The 18,502-nt window shown below is 38.2% G+C and overlaps 1 protein-coding gene across 1 annotated transcript in view; it reads right to left on the bottom strand.

Moving 5' to 3' along the window:
- Positions 1-2,504: 2,504 nt before the first annotated feature.
- col27a1a (collagen, type XXVII, alpha 1a) overlaps positions 2,505-18,502 on the bottom strand; it is an 81,081-nt gene continuing 65,083 nt past the window's right edge. Inside the window, exons 40-61 of the mRNA XM_034311275.2 lie at positions 18,249-18,302; positions 18,023-18,076; positions 17,699-17,755; positions 17,503-17,556; positions 16,891-16,944; positions 16,754-16,807; positions 16,568-16,621; positions 15,696-15,803; positions 15,348-15,455; positions 14,436-14,543; positions 13,522-13,575; positions 12,159-12,221; positions 10,716-10,769; positions 9,549-9,584; positions 9,413-9,430; positions 9,264-9,299; positions 9,132-9,158; positions 8,954-9,019; positions 8,049-8,214; positions 7,776-7,885; positions 7,020-7,220; positions 2,505-6,183 (exon numbers count right to left, since the gene is read on the bottom strand). Of these exons, the coding sequence (XP_034167166.2) occupies positions 6,037-6,183; positions 7,020-7,220; positions 7,776-7,885; positions 8,049-8,214; positions 8,954-9,019; positions 9,132-9,158; positions 9,264-9,299; positions 9,413-9,430; positions 9,549-9,584; positions 10,716-10,769; positions 12,159-12,221; positions 13,522-13,575; positions 14,436-14,543; positions 15,348-15,455; positions 15,696-15,803; positions 16,568-16,621; positions 16,754-16,807; positions 16,891-16,944; positions 17,503-17,556; positions 17,699-17,755; positions 18,023-18,076; positions 18,249-18,302 (1,683 nt within the window). The 3' untranslated portion in view covers positions 2,505-6,036. The remainder of the gene's footprint in view (positions 6,184-7,019; positions 7,221-7,775; positions 7,886-8,048; positions 8,215-8,953; positions 9,020-9,131; positions 9,159-9,263; positions 9,300-9,412; positions 9,431-9,548; positions 9,585-10,715; positions 10,770-12,158; positions 12,222-13,521; positions 13,576-14,435; positions 14,544-15,347; positions 15,456-15,695; positions 15,804-16,567; positions 16,622-16,753; positions 16,808-16,890; positions 16,945-17,502; positions 17,557-17,698; positions 17,756-18,022; positions 18,077-18,248; positions 18,303-18,502) is intronic.

Here is an 18,502-nt window from a genome sequence, read left to right as displayed (position 1 = left end):
CCAGGGAGGAAACTCAGAATTTGAGTTTTGAGAACATGGGCTCCCGACTGCAAAGGATTTTCGTCCAAGTATTAAAATTATGGTTATATTTACAATTGTGTCACTTTGTCCAAATACCGTTGAGCCCCTGAAAATGGAGGTACTTGTTGAAAATGGCTGTAATTCCTAAATGGTAAATGCCATATTTTTGTGGAACCTCTTAAAATAAAGCTGAAAGTCTACACTTTGATCGCATCTTGATTGTTTTATTTCAAATCCATTGTGGTGGTGTATAAAGGCAATATCACAAAAACTCTGTCATTGTCCAAATACTTCCAGACCTGACTGTATATCCCTCTGATATGAGGACCTAATGGGGCCCCATACAGGGTATAGGAGAATGCTCCTGATGTTCTACGCTTCCTGTGAAAGCTAATGAGGGTGGCATGGGAGAGGCAAGTCATACCCAATGCATGATGCAGAGCAGGAGGAGGACTGATTCCAAAAGAGAAAGAGTCTTCAGAGATCAGCCAGTTCCGGCCAATCAGTCTCCTCAACGTTGAAGGCAAGATCTTCTTGTTATAGCGCAAAGGCTGACAAGCTAACTGTAGAGAAACAAACTGGACACAACAGTCCAAAAAAGCTGGAATGCCAGGGTTTTCTGTGTGTCTAGAGCACACTAGCATGAGCTGGCATCAAATTCATTCTGCCAAAAGAACCCTCCATATGATTTTCCTTGACCTTGCCAAATCAATTAAGCTCTGCACAGTCTCCTCTGGGCCGCATTTGACTTCTTCAGAGTGCCAGAACCTTTTACAAGCCTTTTACAACCTAACCATACCTTGATGTCCATGCAGTCACTGCAGGAGATTTTTGAAGTCAGCATTGTGGTAGGACTATCTTATCACCAAACAACAGCAGGCCTTTAGATGTGGTGAGTTTGTTTCCCAGTGGAAGTATCTCTGAATCTCTGCTGGGACTTTGCTGAAGTACTTTGGCCAGCTGGCACTGGTAACAGAACTCGCAATCTGTAACTCTGGGTCTCATTTCGCCTGCTGCTTGAACAAGTGTAGGCTACATGCCTGGAATCTTTGTACGCTTGAATTCCACTTACTAATTCTGACACTTCAAAGTTTCTGACAGCTAGGGGGTGTCTGTTTAGGACAGCTTACCTGCAACCATCAGTGGTTTTCTACACATGTAAGTGGATCTTAGTTGTACCTCATTATCCTTGTTGTTTTAGAACAGAATACTCACAAAAGCATCAGGGTTTTAAATCTGTAGTGGGCAGCTACAGGAAGCAATGGGGTGGTGTGGGGAAACTTAGGAAGGTTGGAACCAAGTCATGCAGCAGCATTCTGGATCAGATGCAGAGGTCAAATGAAACACAGAGGCAGACATGCCAAGAGCAAGTTGCAGTAGTCCAGTCTCAAAATGATAAGGGACTGAACAAGAATCAGAGTCGCACCTCTGTGGATAGAAATGGACGAAACCTTCTGATGTTATAAAGGAGAAACCAGAAGAGTGTGTCAATGTGAGGTGAGAAGGACAGTTGAATGTCCATGGTTACCCCAAGGTTGTGTGCAGTGACAGATGGCTAGATCTGAGAGTTGCCTAGGGAGATCACAAGATCCTGACGTGGGGATGCATCACCTGGGATGAACAGCATTTTAGTTGGGATTAAGCTGGGATTAAGTTTCACCTGATGAGCTGCCATACTTGAAGAGGTATCTGTTAAACATGATGAGATCCATGCAGAAACATTAGCATCTGAAGGAGGATAGGAGAGGATAGGTTGAGTGTCATCTGCAAAGCAGTGCATAGCATTGTGATTTGGGAACGTTACATTACAAAATGACCTCACACAAAATGAATAGCCAACATGAAGTTATCTGAATTAGGGACCAATTTAGATATACTCTGAAATGTATGCTTTCACTTTTTAAAAAAATAAATCATATTCATACCATATGTTTATACTATTTTTCATTACTGCTTACACCACAAAATATTACAAATGAGCAGCAGGGCAAATGTTTGTTCTTTCAGAAACTTTTCATGAATATTCCTAGTGTTACGTCCCTGGACGTAAGTTATTCTTTTTTTTTAAATCTTATTTGCATGTGTCTTATGTTGTACTGCGTGCTACAGATTGTGCGCACTCTCTCTCTCTCTCTCTCTCTCTCTCTCTCTCTCTCTCTCTCTCTCTCTCTCTCTCTCCTCTCTCTCTCTCTCTCAAGCAGAATCACCACCACCTGTAGCTCGTTGTGAGAGCGTGCCTGAGACTGAGGGTGGAGTATATTGTGGCAGTCCAGTGTGTGCTGCAGAGAGAGACACACTTCTCCCCTGCTCCAGACTGAATTTAATGATTTCAGGATTATAGTTGCTAACCTGAGGTTGAGTTGTGAATTAGCAGTGGCTAATAGTGCTACAGTTGTGAACTGTGTCTGGAGGTAGTGCTTGTGCTTGTTCTGCTTAGTTAAGATAAGTACAAGATCATGTTCTTTTGAATTCTGTTGTTTGTATTTGCTGAGAGTGAAAAGGGACGCTGTAGGGGGAGAGTGCCTTTTTCTTTAAATACTACTTTCATCCCTGTTTTTTGGTTCAGTTAGGGAGTTGAGGGAAGTTGTATGTTGTTTATTTCTCTTTTTCTTTTGGGTGTTTGAGGTAAGTTAGTGCTGCTCCCTAACCTAGTTAGAGAACTACTTGTTTGTTATTTTAGGCCTTGCTCTCTCCTGAGCCATTGCTCCCTATCTCCTTATGTTGAACTTACTGTCTTTTTCTTTTGTAAATAAATCTCCACTTTTGTATACGTCTGAATTGGTGTCATCTTCACTCTGGGGCAGAGGACTGAAGTGTGTTCTTGCCGTTTCCTTTTAATTTTATGCTTTTTCATTTGCTACTTCTCCTCACAATCCCCTAGACAGGAGGGGAACGTAACACCTAGCAATATTGCTTGCTTTCCATGTAAAAATTGTTTACTTTGACAACTAACAATTACGTAACACAGTGAAGCATGTAACAACATCTTTATTGGGTATGTAAAATAGTTAGTTCTTAGTTCCAGATATTTAACCAAGCATGTAAACTGCAATGAATAAGCATGACAAATAGTTCTAAAAATGATAAATACAGAGGATGAAAAGACAATGTTTTGGCGAGGTGGGAGAAGACAAAATTTTTAGTCATATTTACATGCAAATGGTCAACATTATTACAGATGGGACCCAAGAATGACAAGTCAGGAAGAGTGAGGTAACTGGATTTCACAGAAGTTGCCTGTAAAAATTCACACACTGCCACAAAGTCTTTGAAAAGATAATATAATTCAACTTCTAAAACAGTATGGGTTCTCAGCTGCACTCAAGGGGAGCTGCTGCATGGCACAGTGTGAAGTGTTCACTGCTCCCAACATGGATGTCTACACTAGGGAAAACTTCTGACTATGTAGCACAGTGGGTTCCCAGGACTGGAGATGAGAATTACTGCAATAGATTATGATTATGAGTTGACTACCAGGCAAAACTATAACAAAATGACAAAAAAAAAGATAACAGTAAAGCATTGTTATGTATTGTTTTAACAACAGTAATATATTTATATCCTTCCTCGGAGTCCTAAATTTACAGATTAAAAAAATAATTTGTCAATCAGTTACGGATCCTATTGTGATACGTCACCTGGACATGTTTTCTGCTCAGAAAAACAGAAGCTTCTTTGTTTTCCAAGCATTAGAATAATATTTAAATTAGGTTAAATTAGCTAAAAAGGAATGCACCGTATACATGAAAGCTTAAGTAATTATACACATTATGTAAAGCGAGAGGAAGCAGATAGCTTTCTAATAGAGCATTTTTTGCTGTGCAGATACAATTTCACAGGCTTGGAGCAAACATAGTTTAGCCAGAAAAAAACCCTTAACCACTCACAGCATGTTCCTTCTTTACTGACCTGAAGCTGATTTGGAGAGTGCTTCTGATATTTGGATGCACAACAGCCTTAGGGATCTTGGATTCAAGGATATGAAGCCCTGTCACAAATATGCAGGGACATTTTTTTCCTCCAGTGCTAAATTTTAGAATCTAGTGTTCTGATGTCTAAAACTTTCAGTTTTATATGCTCTCTGACTGTAGCACTGTTTATCAATTTGTACTAATTTAGTGCTAATGTAGTCCCACACATAGTCCCTGCCATTCATCAGAACTTGTGCTGCACATCAGGGTTTTTTTTTCTGCATGAAAATGCCCTTCTTAGCTTGTATAATCCTGTCTGTTTTTCAGATCCCAATTTTGTTGGATTTTGTTAGATTACATATTTAGTAAGATAGCTTGACTATTTTTTTCACAGCCAGCAGGGCAGATTACCATTCTAGGTTCTGAAACTGTTTTAGTTTATCATTTGCTTGTCCTAAAAAGACAGGATCTAATGGGCACAAATGTCAACAACGTGATTATAGAACACTATACTGAATTTTCAAATTATTGGCATGGCCTAGCTGTTATTGCATCCGTAATGGCCATGTGAGTGACAGGTTTCATGACTTATTCGAAACCTGGATATCAGAAATCTGTGGCCATACTGGACTACCAGGAAGACCCAGGCAAATCATTCTCATCCTGTATTTAAAGTTTTGCATACTTTCACATTGCCATTGCCATCGGGATTAAAGTACCAGACAGTTGTTGCTCCGAAATACAGATAGAAGTGTCAGTTAAATAACTGTCATCTTACAATAATAACAAAAACATTGTTGTACCACTAACATGGAGAAACTGTATTTCATACAGTTGAATCAAATAATTCAAGCACACTTTATAACAAAATGTCATTAAAATTGGCATGTTGTTTCTTAACACTGTGCTCAATGATGAGTCTACGTGGATTCAGCAGGCGAAGTAGCGTATGCAGGATGCACCACAGTAAGCATTATTAAGATTTTCTGGTACTGTTGCTACAAAACAGATTTCAGAATGAATGGCAGCTTTTGCAGCTTGAATCTGCAGCATATCAACATGCTTAGCGTTTTGTTCTATGAATCGCTATGTATATTTTCTTTTTAAGCACCAAAATTCACTTTTTAAAATTCAGCACCGTTCTTGAACACTTTAAATAATATCCAGCTGCTATGGTGTGAGGTAGACACGCCCCACCGGATGAGCACGCCCCACTACCAATAAGACACACTCCTTTGCAGGCCTCCTCACATTTTGCCTGAGAAATGCCACTAAACCATCGTGACCCTTTTGTGAGGAGGTGTGTCTGATGTATGTAACTTGTAATGTCAAGAGAACTATCCATTACACACACATCTACACACACGCCTCCACACACAAAGACACACACACACACACACACACACACACACACTCAATCTATGCTAAAGAATAATCTCCCTGACCAGTCACATTAAAATGCACACACACACACACACACACACACTCACACACACTCACACAAGCAAGCACAAACACTTATACCTCCCTGTCTGATACTACGTTAAATTACACACTTTTGATTGTTGACAGTACCCCTGAAATACCTTCCATAAAGTTAACCCACTTGATATTTAATCAACATATAATAAACAGTTTCCTTCTGTATTGCACTTTCTGCATTACTGATATAGTTATTGTATAAAAGCTCATACATACATATAAATTTTTCCAATTCTTAATTCTTCTCTACAATAGAGCATCCTTCCTTAGGACAAGCATTATAATAACTTATAATATTCAATAAAGATAGAATAAAAAGAGAGAGAGAGAGAGAGAGAGCGTGGCAGTATTTCCCTGGCCTAGATGTCCTGTACCTATGTAAACTGGGTCATATTCTTAGAGTCTTCTCTCATATGACATCTGAGGCCGGAAGGGTGGATTTCTCCTCCACAGTCTTTTAGTGCTAAATCCCCCAGAAGCCCCGCTCACACCACCTTCTTCCTGTTTCTGCAGTCCAATCAGTGGCTGAATACTAAAGCGGCTGTGACGTGGGTTGCTTCAGCCGGTTATAGTGTGCAAGGAAGTGGACACACATATGCATACCAATTCAAGTGTACACACACTACAGGAAACACACAGGTCCGACCTCCAGGTGATAGCGTGACATGGATGCCGTTTTTGGCAGATTAGCAATGCTTTTGATGGGAAGCAGCGAGGCGTCTGTCACTCTGAACAGAAAGACTGCATTCCTCCAATGGCCATCGCGTTGCTGTACATAAAAACAGATGGAGTAAAAATATTAACCCTTAACTTCTTAAATCAAGATCATAACATTTTTTTCCCAACATGATACTTGGCTCAATTACTCATTGCTCAACAGGTATAAAGGTATATATAAAGGTATATAAAGGTATATATAAAGGTATATAAACCTTTCTCAGTTTCAGGTTTATTGAAATATCTGAACCCTGTTTTCCCATGGATATTTATGTGATTTGACTACCGTGGCAACGGCACAAGGCTGTGATGCTTTTGGTAAACGTGGCCCAGGGTGGTGTGTAAGGACAAGGGAATTTAAAGAAGAAGAAAGGAGCAAGAACATTCAGTGCTCTCTATGTGATTACGTATACAGGCAGTTTTAGGAAGTCTGTATAATAAAGTCAGAAGTAATGTGTGCAAATGTCTTTGAAGGATGAAGTAGTCATTCTACACAGTTTTGACATACTGCAGTTTATTTTAGGATTCTGGCAGCTTTTTGCTAACAGGTTGTCTTCTGGATAAAGTGGCTGATCTGGTTCATAGGTATATTCATGGTAAAATGGGATGTTGGTGCTAGAGGATTTACACACATCAGGATGACTGTAACTTGATAATATATTCTATTGATAATAGTTGAGGTGGTTTCAATCAATATTAGATATTCTTAAAATAACTTTAAAATAAATGTAAAATAATGTTGTTATAAAATTATGATATGGCCTGGGTCAGTGAGACCTCCATCAGAACAGGTGACTTTCAGCAAAACTAACTAATCAGAAAGTGAAAGCTATCTGATTAGCTAGAAACAGCTAATCAGAATCACTTTGTGTGTTGTGGCATTCTCACCCAGCATGTGTCCTCCAACACTTCTGGTTCCAGCATCATTCCATTCCACGCCATAAACCTCACGGCATTCTTAGAAGGAGTCTGAGCGGGGGTGGAGCTCCAGATGGTGATGTTAAGACAGTGGATGGTGATACGTTGCTCTGCCCCTGAACCCAGCAGATGCAGGAAGTTCATTTGGACATGCCTGACTCTGAACTCCAGCTAAAAAAAAATCATAGCACTCACAAATTAGCTTTTGAAAATAGAAAACTGCCATTCAAATGAATCTATGATACCAGATTAAAAGGTTAATCATTGCAATGTACTAAATTAACTGATGACTTTGCCTGTTGATGATAGCAGTGACACGATGACACAATGTGATCTGTCATTGCACTGCAGCTACCACCTATGACCCAACATTTGCATTAACTTAACACTGTTGAGATGGTATCTGTAGTGTTACACTTGCCAAAGTTGGAGCTAGCTAAATCTAGCAGCATGTCCAGAATGTGAGCACATACAACCTTGTATATGTTTCATCAGAGCAATTTGTCAATGTCTATTAATTTTTCTTTGTTAATTACCAACACTTTTTGTAATAGAGCTGGTGCATTAATATATGACTGTTAATTTGCCATTATACTGTATATAGACATATGTAATTAAATTAGTTGAACAATTGTATCAGGTTAACATGCAGGTTTACATTATTTGAATATATTATGTTAATTCTGATTATGTTCCAATTAATATCTGATTAGTTAAATTCAGTACCTTGGACACAGTAATTGGTCTAAGGCAGGTGAGCCCGCCTCTTGTGAAGTTGCATGTCACTTCTATAGAGTCAGTAGGACAACCCAGGTTTGGGTCAATCCAGTAAGTGCCTATAAAAAGGAGAGGATATTTAAATGCAATATTCATTGAACCATGTTTCAAATTTTGCAGCATTCACAAGCTGTATATGGAAGAACATTTTGTCACTATAGCAAATAGGCCTATGTTTATACACGAGATAATTAATTGAAATGAACACACACACATACACACCATCGTTGAATTTGTGTTGGCAGGTTATAAGGTCCCGGCAGAGGCGAGCCGGATGATCCCGTGTTCCTAGTGGATTCTTCAGACTGAGAACTAGCAAATTCAGATAGTGCAGTGTCTGTAAGATCTCTGGAGCTCGGTCCATGGGAAAATCCATTAGATCTGCCACCTGAAAGAGACAGAGAGAGATAGAGAGAGAGAGAGAGAGAGAGAGAGAGAGAGAGAGAGAGAGAGAGTTTAATTTTAAACTACCAATGCAGATGCAGAAAAAACAGAGTGGGAGACACTAAGACAAGTTAGTAGTGCTGGGCATGGTTAATTATGAGAGACATATTTTTAAAACAGAGTGTAATTCACACTTTTTTTTTTTTTTTAACAGAATTCTTTGTCTTTTTGGTGTAAGGTCATGTACACCAAGATGATAAGTCATGAAACACCCCCACTTTTCTTCACAACATATAGGCAACAGAAAAAAATCCTCAAAATCCCAAACCCAAAAATCACATCATAGAAAGATAAATCTGGACATAATACATCTTAATGCATCTGTACTTTTAAATGAGTAGTGTAATCTTCACATGAAAAGGCACTTGCGAGCTAATCTTCATCTCTGCAATCATGTCTTTTTTTTAAAAAAATCCTAAATGTCTGTACCGGTTGAATAATAACATTGTTGCCCCTCTCACTGTATATAGCAGGTGGGGGTGTGGTTTAGTGGGAGTCTGCAGTGGGAGGGTAATATTTGGGGACAAGCTAATGACTAACATGTAATCTCTGTCCCCTGAGCACTGAGTGTGTGTATGTATGGTGATATGAGCGGAATAAAGCTGAAAATGCTAAGAGAGGTGGAAAGTTGTCAGGTATACATATGATTGTGTGTATTAGTATATATACATTTTTATACACACCTTAGTTTTAAAAGCAGCATGTGAACCAACCAACTCAGACAGAGTTCCACCACTATCGTCCTGTTGCTTTAGAACACACACACACAGATACACACAAAATCAATCCATTTTTGATTTTCATTTGGTCAGATGGGTTGATCTGACCAGTGGGGGAAAAAAACCCTACTTAAATACTTACAAAGGCTTTTGGGATGCTGGGAGGTCCCTAAAAAAAGGAAAAAGCAACCAGTTAGGGCTTAAGTTTGTGTGCATGTTGCTATGTGCACATAGGACAAAAGGAAGTCTGTGTATAGATTGAAAGCTGTCTTACTGGTGGTCCAGGAGGTCCTCGACGTCCAGGAGCACCCTAAAAACAGTCAGCAGAGTCTAAATGACTGTGAAAGGTATGTGTGTGTGTGTGTGTGTGTGTGTGTGTGTGAGTCTGTGCATATGTGTGTCTATGAGTTTTGAAAGCCTCACCCTCGGCCCCTGAGCACCCTACATGACAAAATAAAGAAAAAAACACAATATTTAGAGTTTTCTATTTTTCTATTCCTGAAACATTGCACATTGAAAAAAATCCACATAAATTCTCTGCATATATATTCAATTTTACCATTTCTCCTCTGCTACCAGAATCCCCTCTAGGACCCTAGACAAAGCCAGAGATCAAGAAAGTCATGTGTCAAAAATTCAGTGGGGCAGTATTCATCATATCCTGTCCCAAATGGCTTTAAATGGCTTGTTAATGTTCATCTTTTAGAAACTAACACAAACATTGTCAAATTGTATTGTTCAAATATAATTTTCATATTGTTCATAATTTTTCAACAGTAAGTCAGTAAGTCAAGTAACATAATGGATAGTGGACTATATTAAGATATCAAGTGTATATTAAGATAACAAGCAACACCAATTGCAACAGTGTGTTTAAATGAGTGAGATGGTGACAAAACAATTATATAAAATGAAGCAGTGAAGAAGTGTGTAAACAGGATATTTACATATTTCAGCTATGCTTCTAAAACAGCTGAAAAATGAATTTGTCTCTGTTTTAAATAGTGGATTCTTTAATAGTGAATATTTACTTTATATTAATTTTTTAATATTTTATATTAGTTTTTCATAACTAAAGAAATAAAAACAGTTCTTGGTAATGGACTCAGACATTTTGGCCTCTACTGTATGTTTTCTATATATTTAAATTTGGTATTATTTGTAGCATGTTATACCACAGCGTTAATTAATTTTTAATAACAACAGCTCTGACAGAAGCAATGGCTGTAATTCAAATCACAGATTTATATTAATGCACTTGATCTAATACATTATGTTTTCTATAGTAACAACTCATTCACAGGGACTTGTATGATACTTAACATAATTTAAAGCTAACAATAGTGTTTTAAAAACATTTTTATTATTTGACACAGAAAAACATATAATCATTGATATGGTGAAGCTTTTTTTATACAGAGACATTTATTTAACATTTATGAAAGGAGGCTCAGGTGTCAGCACTACGTAACTTTTCTGCCATGGGGGAGTTTTCAGAATAGAGGACTTGGTACATTCGGGTTTCTTGATAACATCGCAAGCTGCATTTTTTGTTTCATTAAATGGGGAGATATAAACTCTTTACATGTGCTATAATGTTAGTGACAACAGGAACTAATTTGTTTCCCTGACATTCTACAACATTAAAGTATGAATGAAATGTATGATGTATACAGAAATAAAACACTTGTGTACTTATTAAACTTATATATGTTTGATCACTCACAGGACTGCCACCTGGGCCAATTATACCAACAGGACCAGTCACTCCCACTTTACCCTGAGGAAGATGGGAAAGAAAAACTTAAACATTTCTGTCTTGCACTACTGATAAACATAAATAAGTCTAGATTGGAATAAATTATGATTAAGATTGCAAAAACCATAACAGGTGTATGTGTTGATGGATAACAGTCTATAATTTGCACCCATAACTCTATGCTTGCATGTGTGGTGTGTATGCATCCAGAAGCCAAACTGTAGAAAAAACAGACATTCAAAGAAAATATGAAAATGTCATTGTTTTTCAAAAATTGCATGTTTTATTTAGAAAGCTAAAGGAGACCTAATGTTAAAATGTTACCTAAAAGGTTACCTGAGGTAGTGACCCACCCCATGTTTCAACATGTAGTCATTTTTCCCAAAAAGCAAACTGGAGCACTCAGGTGTGTGGCTACATCATGCCAAGAAGAAAGTACATCAGTCATGACCTTAGAGAAACAACTGTTGCTGCTCATCAATCTGGGAGGGGTTATAAGGCCATCTCCAAACAATTTGAAATTCACCATTCTACAGTGAGAACTGTTTACAAATGGAGAGCCTTGAAGACAGTTGCCAATCTTCCCAGGAGTGGGCATCCCAGCAAATTCAGTCCAAGGTCAGAGATATAAAGAAAAACCCTAGAGCTACATCATGTGACCTACGGCCTCTGTAAGAACATTAAATGTTTATGTTCATGACAGCACAATTGGAAAAAGACTGAACAAGAATGGTTTTCATGGAAGGGTGGCTAGGAGAAGCCCCTTCTCTCCAAAAAGAATACGGCAGCACTAATTAGGTTTGCAAAATTGCACCTGAACAAACCACAAAAGTTCTGGAACAATATCCTTTGTACTGATGATACCAAGGTGGAGATGTTTGGTCATCATGGGCTTGTTCTGCAGCCACAAGACCTGGGAAACTTGCAGTTATTCAGACAACAAAGAACTTCACTTTATACCAGAATATTCTCGAGACACCTGTGAGGCCATCTGTCCTGTTGCTTAAGCTGGGCTGATATTGGACAATGATCCCAAGCACACAGGCATATCAACATCATAATGGCTAAAGGAAAAAAAAAATCAAGGTGTTGGAATGGCCAAGTCAAAGTCCAGACCTCAACCCCAATGAGATACTGTCGTGGAATCTTAAGAGAGCTTTGCATAAATGAATGCCCTCAAATATCAATGAACTGAAGCAATTTTGTAAAGAAGAGTGAGCCAAAATATCTCCAAAATGATATGAGAGACTGATAAACTCCTACAGACAACGTTCACTTCAAGTTATTGTTGCTAAATGTGGTTCTACATGTTACTGAATTATAGGGTATAGCAACACAATTGTTATTTAGGCCCTGATAAATAAAAACATTGAATTGAAGGAGGGTGTATGAATGAATGTTTAGTCTCACCATTTGGCCTGGGGGCCCTTTAGGTCCACGAAAGCCTTTTGGCCCAAAGTCTCCTGGAGGCCCCTGCCCAACAAAAAAAGACACTATTAATTAAACACATATGCACACCTACATACAAACAAAATCACTACTCACTTACTAAACTATGTGTTCATGGTATTTCCTAGTTTTGCAAAGTTAGTATAACATGCAGTAACCAGAGACCAAGAAAACATGGCACAATATAACACACCGTGTGTGTGTGCTTGTGTGTGGAGGGTTGGTATGTTTGTTGTCAGATGATGGTGTCTGTGCTTTTCCATAATTTGTACTCAAAGCTGTACATGTGTGTGTGGTGGATGTGGAAATTTGAATGTATGGGGCCATTTAAAACTGGGGATGAATGAACTTTGTGATTTAATCATGCACACACACACACACACACACACACACACACACACACACACATAAACAAATCTTCAACCAAGAATTAGCATTTACCAGTTCAGACCACACATTCATCAGGATCAGGAGTGGACAAACAGAGTTCATGTCTGGATTTTAGTTTTATATTTATAGTTTCCTGGCAGAGAAGTTGTTTCAACAACCACCCTCCAAGGACACAAAATTTCTTACTTAAAAAATTGGTATGTTGATATGTTTAAACTTAATGCACTTCACAGTGGTGTGATGCACCTCAGTACTCTCACTATAGCGCATGCCTCTGAATCCCACCACCTGCTGCACTACGCACATTGGCTGAGGTGAGATCTGACTGATGGTAGAACAGTTTTTACAAGGCTACAAGGTTAATTAGCATGCACAGATGACAGATGATCTTTCCAGAATTAGGAACACACAGGTATGGAAACACAGAAGAAACTGAATATAAATAAAGACTAGCACAAATTGGAGTTTTTGCCTGGTAGGCAATATAATAAATGTATGAATTGTCCACTCTTGAAATGGTATTTGTGACAATGCCCACTGTCAAAAGCACTATACAGATAAAATTCAATTGAATTGAATATAGAGAGTAACTACGGAACTGTAATAGAGGGAAGAACTCTGAGAACTTGACTCTGGATGACTTCTGTTTTGCATGAGACAGCCAGGCTTACCACTGAAGAGTCTTGAGTAGACTTTGAGTATTAGAGATGAGTGGGAGGGATGTGGTGGGGTGGAAACTAGAAATAGGAATCTTTGGATGTTAACTAGGAGGAAGGCCAGGCTTCAGGTGTGGTCTTTTTCCCAAACTTTAGCTATTTCATAACTCCAGTTGCACGTCATTGCATTTCCCACTCGATTTTGCTTTAAAAAATGTAAACCAAGGTCAACAAAAAAGCAGAAAGCTTTACACTCTCTCTTTCCCTCTCCGTCTTACCTTCGGACCAAATATTCCTAGTATCCCTGGAAATCCAGGCTCTCCAACATCTCCCTAAAAAAAACATGACATTAAACCATAAAGAAATATACTACTAAGGGTACAAACCTAACATCTATAAAATATGCTTGTGCTGATGCATTTACTGTCTGTTAACAGTGCTAAGTGAGCTGAGCAATTTCAGAGCAAATCTCTACTGTTTCTCTTTAAAACTGTACATATCAATTAAGAATCTGTCCTCAAGATGTCTGTTTTTTGGCCCCAAATGTCAGTATCTTAACTGAACTCATTATAACAGGGTGGGAATTTTCACCAAAAATTTTAACCATCTTAATCATTCAAATCTTAATAAAAGTTTACTTTAAATAATTCAAATTCTGAAATCTCAAATTCTAAAATCTTTAGCTACTATAAATTTTAAGTGCAAGCAGATGTGTATGAATTATTCAAAATCCAAATCTTTAAATTACTAGAATATATCTTCAAGCAACTGGAAGCACTGGAAAAACAAAACAAAACAAAAAAACCCTAGTACTAATCAATATTTATTAATTATCAGAACTGAAAGTAATAAATATTGAGTAGTATTATAAAATCTAAACAGATTTAAGCACCTAAACAGATATATCAATAATGAATGTAATTTGGTGGTATTAAATGTATCCAGAAAAAACATCTATATTTAGTTTGTCTCAGTCTATTCAGATATAATTGTATGCATCTCAGTTTTGTTGTAAAATCTATGGTATGTAATAGTAAACAGTAAACAGTACCATTAAATAAGGTGCAAACAAAATACTTTAATTCCCAAGGGATTTGACCTTTGATTTAAAAAAATGTCATAAAGCAATATAGAAAAATAACAGCCATGTTTTAGTAGTTTGTGGCCCTAATACAGTGTTTACAGTACTCACTGGCTGTCCTTTGGGCCCTGGATCTCCCTGAGCTCCTGGCAGCCCCATTCCTCCTTTAAAACCTCTTTTCCCTGAAGGACCAGGATGACCTGGGAGACCTCGTTCACCCTGCCAATTAATAAGTAGGTTATTGACATTGATTTTTTGAACATTATTATAATAATATGGCCAAACCTAAATAAAATTTGATCCCATTTCCTGAAACCAGCATGGACCAAGACACACAACCCATAGGGTACTGCACTGATGCGATTAGCAATGTGGTTTAAGAGTACCTGTGCTAGCATATAAATATACTGCATTTCAGATGCATGAAAGGATTTATCAAATAGCTAAAATGATCCTACTCTTGAATAATTCGTATTAACTGATTAACTGAAGAGTATCTGTTCCTAAATTGCCAGTACAATGACAATTAAAGGCAGTAAGATGCATTCAAAAACATAAAATCAAAGAGTGTAGACATGAGTGTTCATTTGTTAATGAGGCAAATGTGAATGAAAACCTTCTCAAAGGCTCTGTTTAAATGCTGATGGCATCAGATGTGCAAACATGCAGCAAATCTCTAATATCAAATCAAGGTTAACCATGGCAATAAGTCATCATTATGAAAAACATTCTGATTCTGTGTTCTTTATCTTTATTCAGACGTCTAATTCATTCAGAATGTTCTGCAAAATTAATACAATGCAAAATTATTCACAAAAATTACATAAACACTTGTCTGCATTTTGCATGCAAAGAAATGGCCCACACTACAGATTTATTAAGGCAAACACACAAAATACATATTGCATGCTGTTTTGTTTACCCTTTTAATAAATTTTGTGGAGTTATCACATTTGTATGCCAGTAAATCAGGGCTTTGGTCTTTTGGTTCCCGCTGTATGTTCAGCTTGAGAGTTCTCTCACCTTTGGACCAAATGAACCCTGATCTCCTGGTAAACCTGGAACGCCAATTTTCCCCCTTGCTCCAGATTTCCCTGGAAGCCCGACCTCTCCATCATCTCCTTGATCACCCTGAAGATAGAGAGATAAAGAGGAGAAAGAAAGAGGGAGCGGGAAGATGTTAAATGTTGCAGAAGTCATTTTCAGTCATGCTTCACTCCGAATACTGAATACTGGTACACTGTATATAAACATATATTGGTGGGTTTTTTTTAAATTCCAAACTGTTTTATTAAAGTGTGACAAAATATATGCTGACAAAATATATGTATATATACTGAAAAGGAAAGAGAAGAAGAAAATTAGGCCCACTTTTATTCCATTAATTCCATCCTTCCCTGGAATGCCATCCACTCCAGGAGTGCCCTCCCGGCCTTCTCGACCAATCACACCCCTCGGGCCAGGCAAGCCAACCACACCCTTCAAAAGAAGAGAGAGAAATTTTGTACTATATGGAAAACCATGTTTGGTTGAATACATATATATATATATATATATATATATATATATATATATATATATATATATATATATATATATATATATATATATATATATATATACCAAATGTGGTAATTTGATAGCAAAAGACAATGTCGTGCTCAAGCAAACTCATTCTAAACACTTGTAAACAAACATGGAAGAAAAGTTAAATATTTTATTGACAAAATGTAATGTTTGACAATTGTCCTGCAATTTTTGTTGACTAAAATAGTCTACCTACAGCAAAAAGGTCAAAGATAATTTATAAGTAAGGCAGTCGTGGCCTAATGGATAGAGAGTCGGCCTTGCAACCCAAAGGTGAACCTGAAGGTTGTGGGTTCGAGTCTCGGGTCCGGCAGGGATTGTAGGTGGGGGGAGTGAATGACCAGCGCTCTCTCCCACCCTCAATATCACGACTGAGGTGAGACCCTTGAGCAAGGCACCGAACCCCCAACTGCTCCCCGGGCGCCGCAGCAAAAAAGGCTGCCTACTGCTCCGTGCGTGCGCGCGCGTGTGCATGCACTTGGATGGGTTAAATGCAGAGCACAAATTCCTAGTATGGGTCACCATACTTGGCCACACTTCACTTTTAAACTGTTTTCTTTACTGTACAAGTTACTTCAGTTTTCAGGCAATTTCACAGTTTTTGTGTGTGAAAAACAATGATAAATAAGAGGAAGAAAAAGATATGCTGTTCTTACTGGTGATCCTCTACTTCCACGTTCTCCTTGCTGACCCTGTTTACCCTTTTGACCCTTTGTGAGAGAAAAAAGAAAGAGATTGTAAAGACCTCCTACTGTCACACCCCTCACACACTGTGATTGAGTGAGGCAAATTATTTTTCCACATGATTAGATCTCAAATACACAAAAAGCACAACTCCATACCTGCTCCCCTTTTGATCCTTTGGGGCCTTGTTGTCCACGAGGACCAGGGTGACCCTAAAATATATCAAAATGTCAGCACACCTGAGTGAGAGGGAGAGAGAGAGAGAATGTGTGTGTGTGTGCGCGTGTTCGCTCACAGGTAATCCAGGTGCACCAGCTTTGCCTCGAAGTCCATCCACCCCCGGCTGACCCTGGGCATCAAACAATCACCAGTGAACACACAAGAAAATATGAAAATCTTTACATTTTTTGTATATTCAACCTGTGATTAGTTTGTAAAAACACACATAGTTTTGCATTTGCTTGGAATTGATTTCAGATTTGCAGGATATTTATAACTAGGCTACACTCAAATGCTAGAATTCTAAGCATTTTAATAATTTTAAGAATTTAAACAGATGTTGACAAATGTTATTACTGAGTGGCTATACAGTATAGTGTCAGTGGCCATTTGAATTCCCATAATGCATTGCAAGCTTATGTCAGTTTTAAAAAAAATGGCTGTAGGCAGCCAGGTTTTTTACAAATGAAACATAAAAATGAAATAAATTCCCTGTGCCTTCTGTAAACATTTAGCTGAGCATGCTAATTTATTTTTATACCACAGTGCTGTTGAATTCTCAAACCTGATTTTCTCAGAAGGTGTTGAATAATTTTCACATAAACAGATTAAAAAAAGAATGTGTGCTATGCATGACGCTTATGAACCAAAAAGCCAAAGGTCAAATCCAACCCCAGTATTAACTCACTGGGTATCCTGGATCTCCTGACTCCCCTCGGTCGCCACGGTCACCGACGCGACCCTAGCAAACACACACACACACACACACACACACACACACACACACACACACACAGTATACTGTTTATTAATGTTTACTGCTATATTGCAGACACAATATATAGGAGAAAAAAAGTGTGTGAGAGGCAAAACGATTAACTCACTCGAAGTCCAGGAGAACCAGGAGGGCCTGTCATTTTCCCATCATCTCCCTGTTCGCCCTATACAACAACAAAAACTTACATTAGATGAGATGAAAGTATGATGCATAAGATGCGTCCTTGCCATGTTTTTGGGTGTGTGTAGTTTAAAATTGGAAGTGTAACTTTAGAAACACTTTAGAAGTGTAAGTGTAGCATTGTAATGCTTCATGGAAAATAGTTGAATATGCAGAAATGAACTAAATGCATACATTTTGCTGTAGTAAATCTGAAGGTTCTTGTTAGTGAGCAAAATTCCACAGGTACCTACAGGAAGTGCGATTTTACCTTTACACCTTTTGGCCCTGGAGGCCCTATAGGACCCTGTGGCCCCCGGTGACCCTATAAAGAGAAAGACAAGAGAGAACATGGAGGGGGAGAGAGGAGAGAGATTAAACAGACTTTTTTCTTGTCTTAAACTCCACAATACTGCTCCTCTATATTCTCCATTAAAAGTGTAAAAGAGTGAGTTAATAAACATCAGGTGTATCTAAGAATCTTTCATCATCCTCACCTCATAACCTGCTAAACCTGGATCGCCCTGTTGTCCCATCCGGCCTGGAGCACCCTGAAGAAGAATTGAATGTTTTCAAATGTTGTATGTTGAATATTCTGAAGAAAATCAATTGTTTCCATACCAATTTCTCACATCACATTCTCACCCTCATGCCTTAACTGAGGGTAGAAAGGTGGGTGAACACAAGTGCAGAAATGAGACTAGGGAGTAAAACATAATGAGATTTTACTATAACCCTAATGGCTCCTATA

Source organism: Pangasianodon hypophthalmus, chromosome 15 (assembly GCF_027358585.1).
Source record: "Pangasianodon hypophthalmus isolate fPanHyp1 chromosome 15, fPanHyp1.pri, whole genome shotgun sequence".
Classification (NCBI taxonomy): domain Eukaryota; kingdom Metazoa; phylum Chordata; class Actinopteri; order Siluriformes; family Pangasiidae; genus Pangasianodon; species Pangasianodon hypophthalmus.
This window is presented reverse-complemented; position numbering and strand designations above follow the sequence as displayed.